General features: G+C 32.3%; 2 protein-coding genes across 4 annotated transcripts in view; one reads left to right on the forward strand and one right to left on the reverse strand.

Moving 5' to 3' along the window:
* LOC105364255 (neither inactivation nor afterpotential protein G) overlaps window positions 1-9,024 on the forward strand; it is a 9,618-nt gene extending 594 nt beyond the window's left edge. Inside the window, exons 2-9 of the mRNA XM_011502142.1 lie at window positions 858-1,060; window positions 1,902-2,317; window positions 3,280-3,502; window positions 3,798-3,951; window positions 4,663-4,784; window positions 6,700-6,883; window positions 7,781-8,006; window positions 8,841-9,024. Coding sequence (XP_011500444.1) covers window positions 858-1,060; window positions 1,902-2,317; window positions 3,280-3,502; window positions 3,798-3,951; window positions 4,663-4,784; window positions 6,700-6,883; window positions 7,781-8,006; window positions 8,841-8,982 — 1,670 coding nt within the window. The 3' untranslated portion in view covers window positions 8,983-9,024. The remainder of the gene's footprint in view (window positions 1-857; window positions 1,061-1,901; window positions 2,318-3,279; window positions 3,503-3,797; window positions 3,952-4,662; window positions 4,785-6,699; window positions 6,884-7,780; window positions 8,007-8,840) is intronic.
* Window positions 9,025-10,614: 1,590 nt separating this feature from the next.
* Window positions 10,615-17,440, reverse strand: fbl (pantothenate kinase 3 fbl). 3 transcript variants are annotated; one of them, XM_011502078.1, is made up of 9 exons: window positions 17,406-17,440; window positions 15,376-15,541; window positions 14,366-14,544; window positions 13,468-13,809; window positions 12,974-13,050; window positions 12,498-12,674; window positions 11,748-11,901; window positions 11,025-11,138; window positions 10,615-10,937 (listed from the first exon to the last, which is right to left on the reverse strand). In XM_011502078.1, exons 2-9 carry the CDS (start codon window positions 15,485-15,487, stop codon window positions 10,884-10,886), a joined length of 1,209 nt encoding a protein of 402 aa, XP_011500380.1. In that variant the 5' UTR covers window positions 15,488-15,541; window positions 17,406-17,440; the 3' UTR covers window positions 10,615-10,883. The 3 variants fall into 3 exon arrangements, with proteins under 3 accessions (XP_011500380.1, XP_011500381.1, XP_011500379.1); XM_011502079.1 differs by having other exon boundaries at window positions 11,748-11,883; window positions 15,361-15,541; XM_011502077.1 differs by having other exon boundaries at window positions 15,361-15,541.
* Between the last annotated feature and the right edge of the window lie 288 nt (window positions 17,441-17,728).

Consider the following 17,728-nt stretch of genomic DNA (forward strand, 5'->3'; position numbering starts at 1 on the left):
CCCCCCCCCCCCCCCCGTTTTTTTTATCATCAGTATCGCGATTAATTATTCTCTTTCCACTCCTTTTCGACTCGATCTCATTTTGTCTCTCAATACAGAGAAGCAGTCATATTTCAAATTTTCCCATCAAAAATACATCGCGCATTACATGCTAATCGTGCGATTTACGTATCGATGCGAGTGCCCGATAGGCTTGAAATAAGAAAGAAAAAGAGCTTGCATGTCAAAGAGGAAACGTGGAAAAATGTATTTCCATGATTCTATGTATAATTAACGGCTTATCGGCCGAGTACATCTATAAATCGATTTTGATAAATATTCTACGGTTGTTGGGTGATAATAACAATATTTATGCGTGTAAAACAAAGGATATATGTAGTAAATTTATAAAACATTGATAAATGTATTATTAGTATCAGTCAGAAAAGAATTTACGTGCAATTTTTTTTTATCTAGTTTTATTGTTTACCTCTAGCACTTTATAAATTTCAGGTCGCATCGTTTAATGTTTTTTTTTCTTCTTTTTTTTTTCGAATTATTATACCGGAACGTTCACACGTAATCTCATCTTAAAAGAGCATTTCAATTAAATATTATCATTATTCTTAGCTTGGGTCTTTTTGGCCTAATCGCTCGTCTCATCGACATAAATCATCGTTAATTATTCGCCTATTATCACCTAATTATATTTACAATTTGCAATAATTTTTAATAGGCTCGAGTATATTTTCGAGTTTGTTTGTTTGTTTGTTTGTTTGTTTTTTTTTTTTTTTTTTGTTGTTTTTGTTTTTCCTGTCATGGACCAAAACATTTATCGGCGATAAAAAATGTAGAATCAATATAGAAATAATTTTCAGTTGGAGCTGGTACCGCGGGATGTGTCATGGCCTCGCGTTTATCAGCAAATTCGAATACTACGGTTCTCCTGGTGGAGGCCGGCGGCTACTTCGGTTGGTTATCGACCATTCCAATAGCGGCACCGATCCTGCAAAAGTCCTACATGGACTGGGCATACAAAACGGAATCGCAGTCCTTTTCTTCCAAGGGTCTCTTGGACAACGTAAGACATTTCGTTTCGCGCTTGTCTTATCGTATATCGTTGCACTATGACGTTGGTACGCGATTTTAATTTGAAAATCAAATGACCTTGGATGACGCTGGAATGTGAAGAAGCCGAGAGTTCGAGCAATGTGTCGTTTCAATATTAATAATCCAGCGTAATTGGGGGTTAATCTAATAAGTCGTTCATTTGTAAAATTCATTCCGGCCAACGCTGGTGCTTTAAGAACTTGAGCACTTGCAATTTATAAGCTATGAAAATTTATGAACGAAAAAAAAAAAATATATATATATATATATATATATATATAAATATTATCTGCACTTTTGTTACGCTACTGACCAAATTTTATTTGATCCTTTATATTCTATATGGCAAATATTGTTATCAACAGATATTAAAATATCTGTTATTCTCATTCAAGATGTAATTAACTTTGCTTAATTCACATTGTTCTACGCTTAGTCTGACGCATACCGAAGCGCTATCATCGGATCATCGCATTATCATCGAATATTTATTAAATACACTACGGCTTTTACGCGCCAAACAAATCCTTAGCGCATTGTAAAAAATCACATCACAGCGTAGAATCGAATAGAATAGAAGTTTCCGTAACATAATCCTTTTAGCGAGCGTTGAGCATGTAAATGACGTAAAGCTATCGCTCGATCGTCGCAGGTCAGCCAATAAGTTGCCAAAAAGCTCGAGTATTTAAATGTAGAGCGTGCGTGCACAACCCCCACACACACACACACACACACACGTGAGAGTACGTGAACTGCTAACGATAGCAAGGATAATCGTACAATTCTATTATGATAAATGACCTCGTCGACAGCGACAAAACATCCCGCGAGGGAAGGGCCTCGGCGGCAGCGGTCAACTGAACTATCTGGTGCACTCGTTCGGTCGCCCGGAGGATTACTCGCACTGGCCCGAGGGCTGGTCCCACGTGGAGCTCCAGCCCTACTTTCACCGCGTGACGAAGCTCGTGCGCGCCCGAGCCGCCCTCGTCAAGGAGGATCTCGCTCGAGCGATGCGCGAAGCCGCGAACAGCCTCTGGGGGAGCGGGGCGAGCTTCGCCGAGGCTCAGACCACCTTGTACAAGGGCGCCCGGTGGAGCACCTACCACTCGCACTTGAGGGCCGCTTGGGATCGGGCTAATCTCCACATCCTCGTCGACACGACGGTTACCAGGGTGAGCGACCTCCTTTCTTTACGCGCTATCGCGTGCCCACCACATTTACGCAAAACCCTCTAACCACTCGACTTAGTTTTCCAACCCAACCAATGATTTAGCTAACCATGCTATCTTAGAAAGAGAAAATAAAGAGAAAAGACAAAAATATAATAAAATATATAAAGAATACGGAAATATTTTACCTGATACTTGATAAGCATGATATTTAGCATTTATAAGTGTCCGGTATTTACGTCTGCATTAAATTTACCATATCTTGACATTTTTGCCTGATTACATTCTGTTTATAGAGAAAGTAAGTGTAAAAAAAGAAAAAGGTATAGAAGAAGTATATTTGTAATTTTCTAAAAAAAAAAAAAAAAAAAAAAAAAATTTTTTATTTTTTAAAAAAAAAAAAAAAAAAAAAAAAAATCTTTAATTTATTCGGCAACACTGCACTATTTATGAATATACTTTTATACATTAATAAATAATTTCTTTGTGTTATATCGATCGAGGAATGGAATGCTTATTAATATTAAAATATATTAATAAATATTCATACGAATTTTTCAATTATTTAGGAATTTTGTTGTTACAAAAAGCTGTTGTTCATATTTTTGTAATATTTTTTTCACTCACATATGTATACAAATTCAAGAAATTTAATTTTATATTCATTCATTGTATACAATCTATGATTTTTTTTTTTTTTCAATCTAATTTATAATATATGGAACACACGGTCTAATCATCCGTTGAACTCACTAACGCGACGATTAAACGCTATAAGGAACGCGGTGAAATCCAATTTTTTGAGAAAAAAATTAAATTTCCACTACGTCGCTGCCCAAGTTAAGCGAGTCGTAAGGCGAAAGAAAATTGGCGCAACATATTCTTATCGGTACCCAAATCTATATAATTGCAGCTTGATGAGCGAATTTCAGATTAAAAGAATTTCAGTTATTTACCTATACGGACCCTTTGGACCATCTCGCGACAATCACTCACCCAATAATTACGTAATCATTGAAAGGACTGTGGAATACACTACTTTAACCCCCTTTGCTTCATTGGAATTGAAGATCCTGCTAGATAAGGAAAATAAAATTGTTGGCGTTGAAGTACAATACGAGGATGGCCTAAGTGAAGAAATTGAAGCTACGGAAGAAGTTATACTTTGCGCAGGTGCAATTGGTACTCCGCATTTATTGATGATTTCTGGTATTGGACCGAGAGATCAATTGGATAAATTTAAGGTTTTATTTTTTAATATTCAAAAGATTACATTATTCCAATTTTCAAAGAGTTTTCTATTAATAATACAATAATATTCAAAATTTGAAGAATCTTTTAATTAATAAATATGAATTATAATTAAATACAAAATTAACGACATAATTAATCATATAAAATGTAAAAATACGCGAAACCATTATGTTTCATCAACTATCATTCGGGTCAGCTCGCCCGCTTAACTGTTACTTACTTACTCACTTACTTACCTTCTTCTTCTCATTTCTCTTCTTAATATCTTAATAATTATTCTTGTAGATACCAGTGCAACTCGATGTTCCAGCGGTCGGAAAAAACTACATCGATCACTTTAATATGCCTGTTTATGTACAGCTGAAATCACCAGTCAGTATCACATTAAAAAAACTTCAATCCATTTCAACCATTGTCCAATACTTTTTATTCGGAACTGGTTAGTACTTATACTTATAATATTGAGTAAATTGTATTTACAAATTGCTTGAATAACGAAAGGAAAAGAGACGATTTACGGCAAGATTTTTGCGGTAAAACATAAAATTCAATCAATACTTCAAACAATAAAGTTCAAATGCCCCATGATTAGCCCCTTGTTAAATACATGAATAAACTATCGATTATTTGTGTTCCCGCCCCCGCCCCCCCCCCTCCCCCGCATGCACATGAGTTAAGTGGAACACTATTATGTTCATTATATTTATAATCCGCTCAATCCTAAGATTATTCTCAATCAAAGATATTACATTAGAACGGCCTCGTCGTTAGACGAACTCTTATATAATGAAAACTTTAATCAATTTAAATATACGAGAAGGAAAAAAAAAAGCTTATTCGTAAAATAACCTGTTTGACGGGAGAGGAAAAATTCTTCGAAAACTAATTCGTACAATGAATGAAATTCCTTTATAATTTCGCTAAAAATAAATTTTACTTAATTTTATATTTATATTTATTTTGCTTATTCTTATAATTAATGTTGATGACACTGGTAAACAAATAATGATGGCAATAGTAAAGATTTAGTAAAATTAAGTAAAATTTTAAATTCCTGCAAAACGTTTCAGCCGCGCGTTTCATCGTCTCAATTTATAAAAACATAATTTTACTTCCTTTCTTTCTTACGCTTAACCATTAATTTATTTAGGGCTTCTGGCTTCTAATGGAATTATGGGCATTGCTCGAGTCAATGATAGCGCTGTGCTTCTTGCTGGCATTGCCTCTACCGATGAAAAACTGCTTAAAATTATTTCAAATTATCGAACCAAGGTGATTAATTTCTCTACATATATATATATATATATATATATATATATATATATATATATATATATATATATAAACACACACACACACAAAACACGGTGAGACGAACCGTTTAAACGTTTAAACGTTTAAACGAAACGTCTCACGTGCCATTTGCAAATATGATATATTCCCAAGCGAGTTAATTCACGTTCAGATCACATTCACGAAACATCATTATGAAATAAAATGTGAATTTTACGATTAGACAAAAACTTGTAAAATCTCGAATTATCTTAAATAAACGAAATCAGCATTGACATAATTATATCTAATAGATAATAAAATTTAGTGATTAATAGCTTTCAAAAAGATAAATACAATTGTGAAAACACTATTAAGAACGAATAAAAACGTTAATATAATTCGGATATTTAGATACACATTAAATGTGCGTTTAACGAAAATATTTGAAACATCAGACATTAGGTTTTACGAAAATATTAATTATTTATATTCTTCGAACGTACTGTATAACGATACTCTGACACCGGATAAATAAATAAATAAACGATGATCTTTCGACAAAAGTGTAACAACAACAACAACAACAACAACAACAACAACAACAACAACAACAACAACAACAACAACAACAACAACAACAACAACAACAACAACAACAACAACAACAACAACAACAACAACAACAACAACAACAACAACAACAACAACAACAACAACAACAACAACAACAACAACAACAACAACAACAACAACAACAACAACAACAACAACAACAACAACAACAACAACAACAACAACAACAACAACAACAACAACAACAACAACAACAACAACAACAACAACAACAACAACAACAACAACAACAACAACAACAACAACAACAACAACAACAACAACAACAACAACAACAACAACAACAACAACAACAACAACAACAACAACAACAACAACAACAACAACAACAACAACAACAACAACAACAACAACAACAACAACAACAACAACAACAACAACAACAACAACAACAACAACAACAACAACAACAACAACAACAACAACAACAACAACAACAACAACAACAACAACAACAACAACAACAACAACAACAACAACAACAACAACAACAATAACAACGACGACGACGACGACGACGACGACGACAACAATAACAATAACAAATAAAAATAAAAATGCCTTGATAGAACTAATTTCATTCGCTTCAACCGTTTATAAATATCTATTAAGAAAAATCGTAAGAATCCATTTTTTTGTCAACGTCAATGTATCGTTTAATACGATAAATCCAACAGTGTTCATTGAATAATTTCGTAACGATGCATAAATATTCTCCATAAATATTCCAATGCTACCAAACGAAGCCTCGTTTATGTATTTCATACTACGTACACATTTAAACATAAATTATCATTCTATGCACTACTCTTGCTTTATTAAATTGTCATATTATATTGTCATATGTCATATACGCTCGTTCAATAAGAATTTCACGCGCATTGCAAATCCCCCTACCCCTACCCCGCTCGTGCGTCACTGTCCCTTTGAACTTTCTTTAAAATAAGTACTTTATTGCAAGTTTTTGACAATCGTACCGATTTTGCGGTAACGACGGTGTACGCATTAACGGTGCTTCGACTCGATGTTTGCCCGTTAATTGGAAATTATACCAACGATCTATTCAATTCAATCGTCATTGTCAATCATAGAAATGTTACTTTTTTTTTCTTTTCCCTTTTTTTGTTTTCGTTGCTTTTGTCGTCGTTGTTCTCATTTCTCTGTTGCTTTATCGTCTCTTCGTTTTGCTTTTCTTCTTCGTCACAGTCGAAGGCGAATTGCGAAGATCGAGAAAATTACTGACCAAAGCTTTTAATAAATTAATGCCAATGTGAATTAGACTTTCAGATCGCTCTTTCCAAGTTACGCCGACCCGATGCGCCACGGCTTCATATTCATGTCGAATTGTTTGCAGCCAAAGAGCCGCGGGAATATAACGCTCGGGTCGAATAGCATTTTCGATCGACCGATCATCGAACCGGCTTTCCTCGAGCGATATGAAGATGTCGCGTGCACTATAAACGGTATGGCTAATGGCATTTAGAAGAGTTTGGCGATGGTAAATTTGCGTGCCGCCGCTAATGAGATTTGGCCCGACGACGATCCCCGAATTATTGTTAGTTGATTAAGGCATAATTAATTAAGCTTATGCCGTTAATGCAGCATCGCGCGCCCAAGTACACTTGAGTAATTACGAGGCGACTTGTTGTGCGAAAATTCGTATATTGTCGCTCGAACGCGTGTGGGCTAAAAATATATTTTGCTCGTAAATGTAAATAGGCGCTCGCTCGTGCTATCTTTAAATTCTCCGTTCTACCATATCGATAAAACCGAGAATAACCGCTATGGCTTTCGTTAGAAAGTATTTTCTACGATTTTACACTTGTAATTATGCATTCGCAGTGATTCGGATGATTAATGAATGATGCATTAAGCTAGAGTCGATTGCAATTGTTATGACTGAAAGATGTAAATGTCGCGATATAAAGTAAAAAAGATTGTCGGATATTATACTGATGACCCGGGGAGAGTGATGAAAGAAAAAAAGATGGAAAATCAAGAGAACGCGTGGATATTGGGCTTGACGAGAATATTTCGTGCAATTTGTTGTATATAAAAAATGAAATCGGTCTTTGGCGCGACGATTTTAGCATTTATTAAAATACAAAAGAAATTTGAAGTACTCTGATGTATAATCCAGGCAATTGCAATGAAATAAAACGATGCTAAGGCTTCTCTATCTCTCTCTCTCTCTCTCTCTCTCTCTCTCTCTCTCTCTCTCTCTCTCTCTCTCTCTCTCTCTCTCTCTCGATATGATTGAATCGAGATTTATTTTTTAAGAAACTTCTGAAATGTCGGATAAACAAAAATCGAGAGTTTAAGAGCTCATGCTCTAAGCAACCAATTACCTTACCTTCCAGCGATAAGATTAGGGCTTTCCATCATCCGCACACCGCTTTTCCGTAAGTTCGGCGCGGAGGTTCACGTACCCGACATCGAGGAATGCCAGGACCTCGTGCAGGATTATCGAGATGACGCGTTTGCGGAATGCGTTATAAGGGTGGCTGGGCTCACGAGTCATCATCCGACCGGCACCTGCAAAATGGGTAACAGCGACGAAGACGGCGTCGTCGACGAATTTTTAAGGTGGGCGGATTGCGAAACCTCCTCCTTCCTCGCTCTTATCTCTGATATGTGAAGTGGGAGTCAAGATAATAATAATAATAATAATAATAATTAGTCGATGCTAGAATAATAATAGCTCGTTAACTTATTCGTTTGATTATTATGCGACTGTCGGTTAGAGTAATCCGAGTATTTATACCGTCCGATTCATTATCACTTATAACTGGCAAAACAAAACAATATAGATATATAAACTTAATGTCATCTCTACAATAATGGATATTGACATTTATGCCGTACTTATAAAAATGTATATAAACAAGAAATTTATAAAAATTGCTTATATTGAGAAAAAATATATATAACATCTGTATGAAAATCTTTAGACAAATAAGAAGTGCAAATATTATTGGTTTACAAAGAAATTACTTTGCTCCTTTGATTAACACAACGAAATGTCGCTATCTTCGAATGATTAATTATCAAATTTGTCATTTAAATTATTCATTTAAAATATTATTTTCTCGCTCGCCGCTATTGTCTCTAAAAAATTTCCGTCATAATATCAATATTAAAATGTTTACAATACTTATTAGCTATAAACGTCAAATTTAAGACTTTCTATCGATTTACATAAGCATACTTGAAACATACGTTAGGCGCGCACTAATAGATTTTATTATCATATGTCATAGCCTTAACTGTCATATAAATACGAAGAGAGAAAAATCGTAATAAAAGTCAGGCAAGTTTATTCAAAAAACTAACTTTATTAAAAAATCTAAATAATCAAAATTTATAAACTTTATATTCAATTATTACAACATTTATGTGAACGTCTATTTCGTATTGCAGGGTACACGGAATCCAGGGCCTCCGAATAGTCGATGCTAGTGTTCTACCAATCCCAGTCTCGGGAATGCCGAATTCCGTAATAATAGTTCTCGCCGAGAGACTAGCTGGTATCATCTTACAATCATCCAAATTTAAGAGATAAAATTGTAAAATTAATAAACCCATCGCGCGATTCAGCTTGTGGATACTCACTATCTTATGAGAATTAGTGCTTTTGTTAATCATGGTTGGCCAACATTTTATTAGGTAGTAACAAGAAACGCATAATCTGCTTTCAATACACTGTAGGGCCGTTCGATAAGTACGGCCCAAGTATTGTTAATATGTACACAAAGATTTTCACATAATTATAATTGTCAAAGCGAAATTTCGACACAACGAATGACTTATCTTAATTAATTATCGCTCACCCTCTATTTAAATACATAGGAGATATTTTTCTATCCAACAAGCTTATATCATTAACTTATACAACTAATTGTAATCCGTTATAGATTGTTACTTTAAACTGCAGCGTTTAAGCATAAAAAATTTTATATAATTTTTTTTTAATTCCATTCGCATGACAATATTATCTATAATATATGTCATATATTTCTTATTACTACCTAAACTGACTATAACAACAAATCAATTGATAATAACCGAATCAATACATTGATGTGATAAGCACAGATATGCTTGAGATATGTCGGAATTAGTCTTTATAGAAAACTGTGCAGAATAATTAATGCGATAAAAAGTTTCTGTAAATATTAAAGACGTCCATTAATTTTTTTCAATATTTTATGCAACATTTTCAATTTCAATTATCCATCGAAATACATTTATAATTGCAAGCAATTTGTCTTTTAATCATTATATTTATAATTTTTTTAACACACTACATACATTATGTAAACATGTTGTTTTAATTAACATATTCTTCTTTTATTAACAAACTGATTCATAAAATGACGCTTTACATAATTATATTATGTGTTGTATTTGTACATTGAATTAAATTTATTTACGACTATTGCAGTCGACTCCATTTTTGTAAAGTAAGCAAGAATGAAAATTATGAAAAACAAAAGCAATTGTTCGTTTCGGCATTAACAGCAATATATACATAATTAACATATATTTTTAAACAATATTTGTAATTCCAATGTACTAACATGACAATGAAAATTATTGTATGTAATAAAACTCAATGTGTTAAATAACATTTTTGAGTGTTTTTATTAAAACTAAAATAACAAATATATTTCATAATTATGTGAGATTTATGCATTTACTACACAATTGTTGTTCTTAGATCAATAATCCAAAAGACCATTGTGACTATCCATTTATATGTTAACTGTATAGCAACCAAAAACCATGTATACTTTGTTTTTTTTTTTTATTTTTTTTTTTTTTTTTTTTTTTTTTTTTTTTTTTTTTTTTTTTTTTTTTTTTTTTTAATATAAAAATCAATTTTTCAATTCCACTCAATTCAGGAAAATAAAATATTGTATGCAATATATAGTTGCATTTGTGTCTGAAGTTAATCTTCAATATTTCTATATAAATACGTATTTGTGATGATTTCATTTCAATTTGTTATCATGGTTAAAAAAAAATTAATCGATTATTCAAATGATTATTACATATATCGATAAATAATATATAAAAACATTAAAATTTTTAAGCGTTATTAAAAATTGTGCTCTTCCTACCTTATAAAATTCACTTTTTGGCCACAAATATTGCCAAGGATAATAATTCTTGTAAAAACTTATTAAAAAAAAAAAAAATTAAAAAAAAAAAGATTATAGAATAATAAAATAAATAGATTAATAACCATAATTAAAATGTCGAAGTATTCGCTGAATTACAAGTCATTTTACAATTGGAATGATACAAGCATTTATGTACATGTGTACAAATGAATAAATACATCAATGAGTAAATTTATACAAGAAATAAATAAAGTCGTTAATTTATTTCTTGTATAATTTGTTTAATTTTTCCATATATTCCTATTAGAATGCAAACATTGCTCGATAATAACCTTCCTTAACTTATGTCACCAGTAAATTGTAATAAACATCCCACCGCACCAAAATAACCCTACAAAATTGATAAAATGAATTATTGCAGGTCACTTAGTGTAGTGAAAAGTTATGATAAACAATAACAATGATAATGATATGTCACCTCGTGTTCTAAAAAGAGAGCTTTAAGTGTTCCTTTCGACCAATAGTCCATTGCCGAAGCTAGTAACTTCATTGAAATAGGATTCACACGTAAGAAGTTTCCAACAAATACTACCTACGATAAAAAATTAATTCCTTCAATCAATGTAATCAATATAAAAAAATAATAATTATAATAATAATAATATAAACAAATATGTTTTAAGAAAATCTCTTTCGAATGAAAATAATTCAAAGGCTATATATAAATAAATACATAGAAAAAAATCACTGTTAATCAATGTTGTCTTGCTGAATAATGTTGTGTTGTTGAAATTAAGAAATTGAAATTTTTCCAAATCGCATTTCATTTAACGAAGCTCTGTAAGCAAAGCTATAATATTTCTAGCATATTCAACATTTTTAAAAAGTTTTTACACAAAAGATGGTAAATTTACTTTATTCAGGCATTTAATTGATATTTTCAAATATTTAATGACAATGTATCCAAGCATTGTCTCTGTATATTTATGTGTAAATTAAACTTTCTAAGTTCTCGTTTATAAACTAGTCGATCCATTGGAATACTAAATATTTATAAGTATCAATGTGAAATTATACAAGAAATCGTTTCATTTGAATTTAAAAGCATCGATTTAATTATAATTAGGCCATTGCTATTCATGCAATCGTTTTCACATACTTCCATTTATTAAAAGAATATCGTCCAAATAACAAAGCATACCCTTTCGATCTTTTCGTTAAGAGCGCACATCCTCGTTATCGATCCAATATTATTTGTTATGGTGACGAGAGTGGCGCGGGCAAGATCCTCCTTCGTTACAGTATTCCTCCTGTCCTTAGAATTCATCTGTCCAAAACTACAGACATCGTAAAAACTTAAAATACATGTGCAATTAGAAAGAAGAAAGACTACAAAGCGTATCTACAAGAAATAATTAGTCAATACTAGCAGATTCTAAAAGAATGATTATTTACATTAGGAGTCTTTCCATGCAAGAAATTAACTCGTTAAACATGTAAATAGCAAAACTATATTTATTGAACATGCATTTTTAAGACGTTTAATTTCCAATGTAAATTTCTATCAATTGAAAATAAATTATAATAATTTTGTAAAATCTCATTAGAATAAAAAAAAAAAAAAAAAAAAAAGTTATGTATTCGATCGGATTATAATTAATTTACAACAATAACTTTTTCTTCTTCAAATAATTCATTATGCTCTACTTATATTTTGCATTTTGCACCTTTGTATTTGTTATTTTTTTTATTTATACCATAACTTTATTTTCTCTAACGCAAGCACAGATTTACAATTATTTCGATAATTGAGAAACGTGCGACTTTAAAATAAGCTAATAAAAGCCTTGAAATTTCTGAATGAAAAAGAAGTTATAAACTACCCGCTTTAATTGCTTAATGCTTAATGTTAACTGCGAGAGTGTATTTTCTAATTTAAATAGTTTTTTACCTGCTTGCAACAAGGTCTCCTGGTAAGCCAAATCGTGAATAACCTCCTCCATAAATATCCTTAACCAATTTATCAACCCTTGTACTATCTCCACTAGTCGCTAGCTCTATCGCTTCCTCAAATGTATTACAGCCAGTTAACAAACAACATAATCCTAAAAACGTACCACCACCTAAACTGTAAAGCGTATCGACATTTTATTATTACAAAAATAATTTCATTGATGATTTTTAATTGGATTTGCTTAAAGATTTCAAAATTGGTAAAAACTTGGAATTTTCTTTACTATTTACGACTTGTGCTAATTTACAATAGAGCTTGTAACTCTAATAATAATAATAAAAATAATTAAAAAAAAAAAAAAAAAAAAAAAAAAAAAATGAATAAATAGGATATTTTTTATTTCGAGCTACTTCTTGACCCATAAGAATGAATTAATTGCCCATACATTTTCTTATATTATTGAAATTATTTACCTTGTACCGCTTATCCTTCTGTAATCATTTGGGCCTTGCACAGCCAATATACTAACACCCGAGCCAATATTTACAAGCTGCAATGATATTTTGAAACAACGTATTAAATTAAATATTTTCTCAACCTTGACACTAACGGATTGATAAGATTTTTTTTTTTTTTTTTTTTTTTTTTTTTTTTTTTTTTTTTTTTTTTTTATTTTTTTTTTTTTTTTACCTTAGCCTAAGGATAATTAAAGCATAATTAGATATTTAGATTATTTTAGAATGCGTATTGGCGGTAATGATAAATAAACTTTGAACTTTTATCGTACGTAAACTGAAGCGGTATCAAGTAAAAAATAGATATAAAGAAAGAATGAAATAGAAAAAAAACCAGTGGACAATGACATAATAATAATTATGTGTTGAAAATTCTCAGGGACGACAGCCAAGTTTAAAACCATAATGTCGTCTTGGCAGAAAAGAGATATAATAACAATTGGAAAACCAACCAAAAACGGATACGGCTTTGAGAAGTCATAGGGCATTTTCTGACACTTTTCATCATCGGTTGGATTGGTCCAGTAATAACATTCACACGGATTGGTCATCTCAATGTAAAGCATCCCCCTTATTAGACTATCTAACTCGTCAAATTTCGCAAGACTCAGATTGACTTCCTTTTTGAAATTTTCTTCGAATTTGTATGCTCCGCCACCAGTTGCGCAGACCGTTGTCACGAGGTTGGCCATACCCTTGGACTTGGCCAGTGCCAGGAAATTGCCCATCTCGCTCGTGGGAAACCTAATGAAGTGCAAAGTACCCCGCCTGCCTCGTATACAGACATCGTCCATCTAAAAAACATATTATAACACGCTCTTGAGACAAACGCGGGCACACACAATTTGTCCATTAAATTAAATTTGATCTCTCCACTTCGTCATCCACTTCAGATTAAATAGAAATATGTTGGATGAGCGATTCTTTCATTCAAAATTCAAAATGGCTATTTATACGATATTATGACCATTGTCAAGTATCATTCAAATATCATTTATCTTTAAGCAACGCAAAACTTTAATCACACGGTAGGAATACGTATATTTCCTTTTATTATTAATAAATTACATTATCAGCAATATTTAATTAATAGCAAGCTTTATTGATAACTTATTTATTTTAACGGTATTTCGACACATTATGTATATTCGTTTGAAAAGATTATTTTAATTTTTCAAATTATTTGTCATTAATTTTTTTTTTTAAATACTTTCTTAATAAGCAAAATACATAATAATTATAATAAGGTAAAATAATTCCCTAATATTGAATGACCTACTAATGGATCACCTATTGTTTGTACTAAGAAAATTAATTTGTTTAAAATATCTTTCACAATCTAACTCTCACCTGCAAATGTGCATCTCGATGACCAGTTTTGCCGTACGCTGAATTTTTTGTCAAATACTGACGAATATTCTTTAAGGTTTCAACTTCTGCATCGGCTTCATCCTTTGTTATGTATTTTGGTTCAAAGTATACTAACTTACATAATGTACCACCGATATCCATACCAAACCAGGGCATCGCTGAAACACAGAAATATAATAATAGTACTATTAAATACTCTGCACAGACATGTTAAAATCCAATGACAATGAAATATGATAACAGTACTGCGATATAAATAAATAATTTAAAAACTTTCTATCGACATTCCATACTTTTACTTACAAGAGCTTAATTCTTCATCTTGTTAATTTAATGATTTAAATAGGAAAGATTCAAAGACATAATCTTGCTATAGTTTCGTTTGAAGGCCCATGTTTTTGCAATATACCATTCATCTCCTTCGTTACTTTTACTATTACAGGACTATACATCGATCGCATAAATCATAGGCGTAAAGAATTTTTTGCAAAATACCACAATTATCTCTTATATTTTCCAAAGACATTCTTATCTTTATATATTGTTAGATAATTGTCCAATGCAAATCTATTATTATTACATAAACAAAAAACTTATCCGTGTCTAAAAAACAATATTTACTCGACACTGCCTGATTGACGTTAAATTTTTTTTAATAAATGTATAATTACAAAATATACTACTGACTAGCATAAGTATTACAATGATAATAAAAATTCAAGTATTCTAAATTTTGATATCATTTATCTCTCTAATTTCTCTAGTTAACAAACGCAGAAGTTATATTAACAATGGATCTTTTGCACTGTAACCTAGAATGAAATTGAATGATATCATCATTGTTTATGTTATTTACTGAATAAAACTTTAATGACAATACATAGTTAGAACACTACGTGTGTTATTATGCAAGTAAGTGAACTAGATAGTAGTATTAAGAAAAATAAAGGTGGCTAATCCAAGCACACACATACAATTCCCAGACTCACAGGGTGGTGAGTTGTTCTTCGACTGCTTAGTTGATACGGCCGCAGCACTGGAATAACCATTCGAAGCCATGACCTCTTCATTAAGGCAGTTTTCACAATTCTGAGGCCTCATATTTGATTTTACCTAATATTTTCATTAAAAACTCTAATTTGGTTGGATCTTCAGCTGAAAAAGAAAAAATAAAAAACCAATAGTCAGTATAAATTTTAATTAAATAAACATTGAACAAGAGCATGCATCCTTTAGATAAATTATATTTTATATCTAAAATGCAATAATATCGATAAAGGCATTGGCAAAAACATGGCTTTCGCTTATTTAATTGAAAAATTGAAAAATTTTCAAAGATGCCAGATTTTAATCAATGCCATTGCTAAATATTGCTAAATATCATTTTAAAAATTTATATCAATTTATGAGTAATACGTTATATCAAACACGATCGATCATAACGAACAAATTATTTGAAACGTTAAGACAATCCTGGACATTGAGACATTGTATCGTAAATATATATATATTTATATAACTTATTCATAACTATTTACATATTTGAAGCTAACAAGAATATGCAAATTAGCGGTTAATTTTGTGTTGTGTTGTGTGTGTGCGCGTGTGCGTGTGTGTGCGTGTGTCGTGTCGTGTGTGTGTATGTGTTGTGATGTGTTGTGTAAGTCGAATAAATGAGCAAATACAGATAAATTCATCGACTGAGATACTATTTTCTTAGACGTCCGGTTGAAAAGGTCAAACTACAAATAATATGTTTAAAAGTCTGTTTAAAGGTTGCAGTCAGTATAAAAAAAAATTTAGGCGCATAAATTAAAATTTTTTTACATAACAAAAAGGTATATTTTATTTTGGTATAGATAATAGATACACATTCAATTCCTTTTTTTTTTCTTTTTTTTCTCCGAGCATTGCTTGAAAGTTTTTATATAGAGGCTAAAGATTTGCCATCTTCATTGCAAATCAGGCATTATCAATTCAATGATTCTTTAATAGAGTACTGATCTTGACATTTGACGTACAAGAGATAAGTCGAATGTCATATGTGGCAAAAAATGTATCTTACGACATAGCTTACATTACAAAATTTGAAAATTATATTTATTATCAGGTGACTACCGATACCATGTATTCTACAAGTTGTATAACAAAAATAATACGTTTGTAGTAGAAAAAAAAAAAGAAAAAAACGACCTTGCAAATAAATGGCAGCTCCCCTCTATTAAGATACGTGTGCTGTGATTATTTGAATTGTATGAAATGATCTTGATCGACAAGGATTTTAATGGAAAATTGACCAAATTATTCAGTCGGTTTAAATAGTTAAAAAAAAAAAAAAAAAAAAAAAAAAAAAAAAAAACTAGTAAATATTACAAGTTTTAGCTTGTATGTCGAATGATGAAATTTTCGTGTTGCAAAATTAGATTTCATTTGGATCTAAAGCTCGAAAATATCCGATAAATCCTACTGTATCTATCAGCTGATTAATGTGCTAAATTCCCCAGATATTAACGAACTCGGATGAATATTGATATAAAGGTACATTGGCTTCGAGCAACATTTACAAGTCGACGTTCGAGAAACGAGATGACAACTAGCGGATGAGGAAAATTATTAGCAAATATAAACAGCAAGGCACTCAGCATAGAAGATTATTGGCCTTAAAATTGCAATGATCAATAAGAAGAGCGAGAGCCCGTGTTATCGTCATAGCCGTAGTTGCGATGAGTGCGAATACCTCCGGGGAAAAAAAAAAATAGAGGAGGCAGAAGAGGGTCAAGCGACCACGTAAATGAGAAAATATAGTTATAAAAATGCGGCACTTTTATAAAAAAAAGTCGGTAAGGCTGTTAACGGGACTCTGCGTTTAGCAGCAGCAGCAGCAGCCTATGGAATTTCTCTCTGTCTCTCTTGATTTCGCTTATAGGCGGGTGCGCGCGCGCACACGGTATGTATCACGCAAGCAGAGGGAACAACGTGCAATAAATGGACAACAATAAGCAGCACAGCCCTGCCTCACCTGAGTCGATCATCGTATTCGTGAAAACACGCGGCGTCCTTGGGAGCATCGAGGAAGTGCCGGAGGAGTCCGTAGACGCGGCTACGAACTAGGCTACGCGCAACAACGACGTACCACGAGCTCAGCAGCCTCCACAAGCCCCGACAATGCGGACGACACGCGCCCCTTAATGCACAGAGGGCAGCGCTCGTGCATTAGCGTGCGTGCGTGCGTGCGTGCGTGCGTGCGTGCGTGCGTGCGTGTGCACCACCCTCTCACTCGCGCTCTCGCCCTTTCTCTCTCTTAACCTCTTACGCTCTCTCTCTCTCTCTCTCTCTCTCTCT

Source organism: Ceratosolen solmsi, unplaced genomic scaffold, assembly GCF_000503995.2.
Source record: "Ceratosolen solmsi marchali unplaced genomic scaffold, CerSol_1.0 scaffold43, whole genome shotgun sequence".
NCBI classification, from domain to species: domain Eukaryota; kingdom Metazoa; phylum Arthropoda; class Insecta; order Hymenoptera; family Agaonidae; genus Ceratosolen; species Ceratosolen solmsi.

Bases quoted from the DNA above. Each gene is read 5' to 3' on its own strand.
- fbl (XM_011502077.1), bottom strand. From the start codon at position 15,487: ATGAGGCCTCAGAATTGTGAAAACTGCCTTAATGAAGAGGTCATGGCT. The intron at 13,051-13,467 runs GTTGGTTTTCCA...ATATCATTGCAG, and splicing joins CAAAGCCGTATCCGTTTTTG to CTTGTAAATATTGGCTCGGG. The intron at 11,139-11,747 runs GTATGCTTTGTT...TTTTTATCGTAG, and splicing joins TTAACGAAAAGATCGAAAGG to GTAGTATTTGTTGGAAACTT.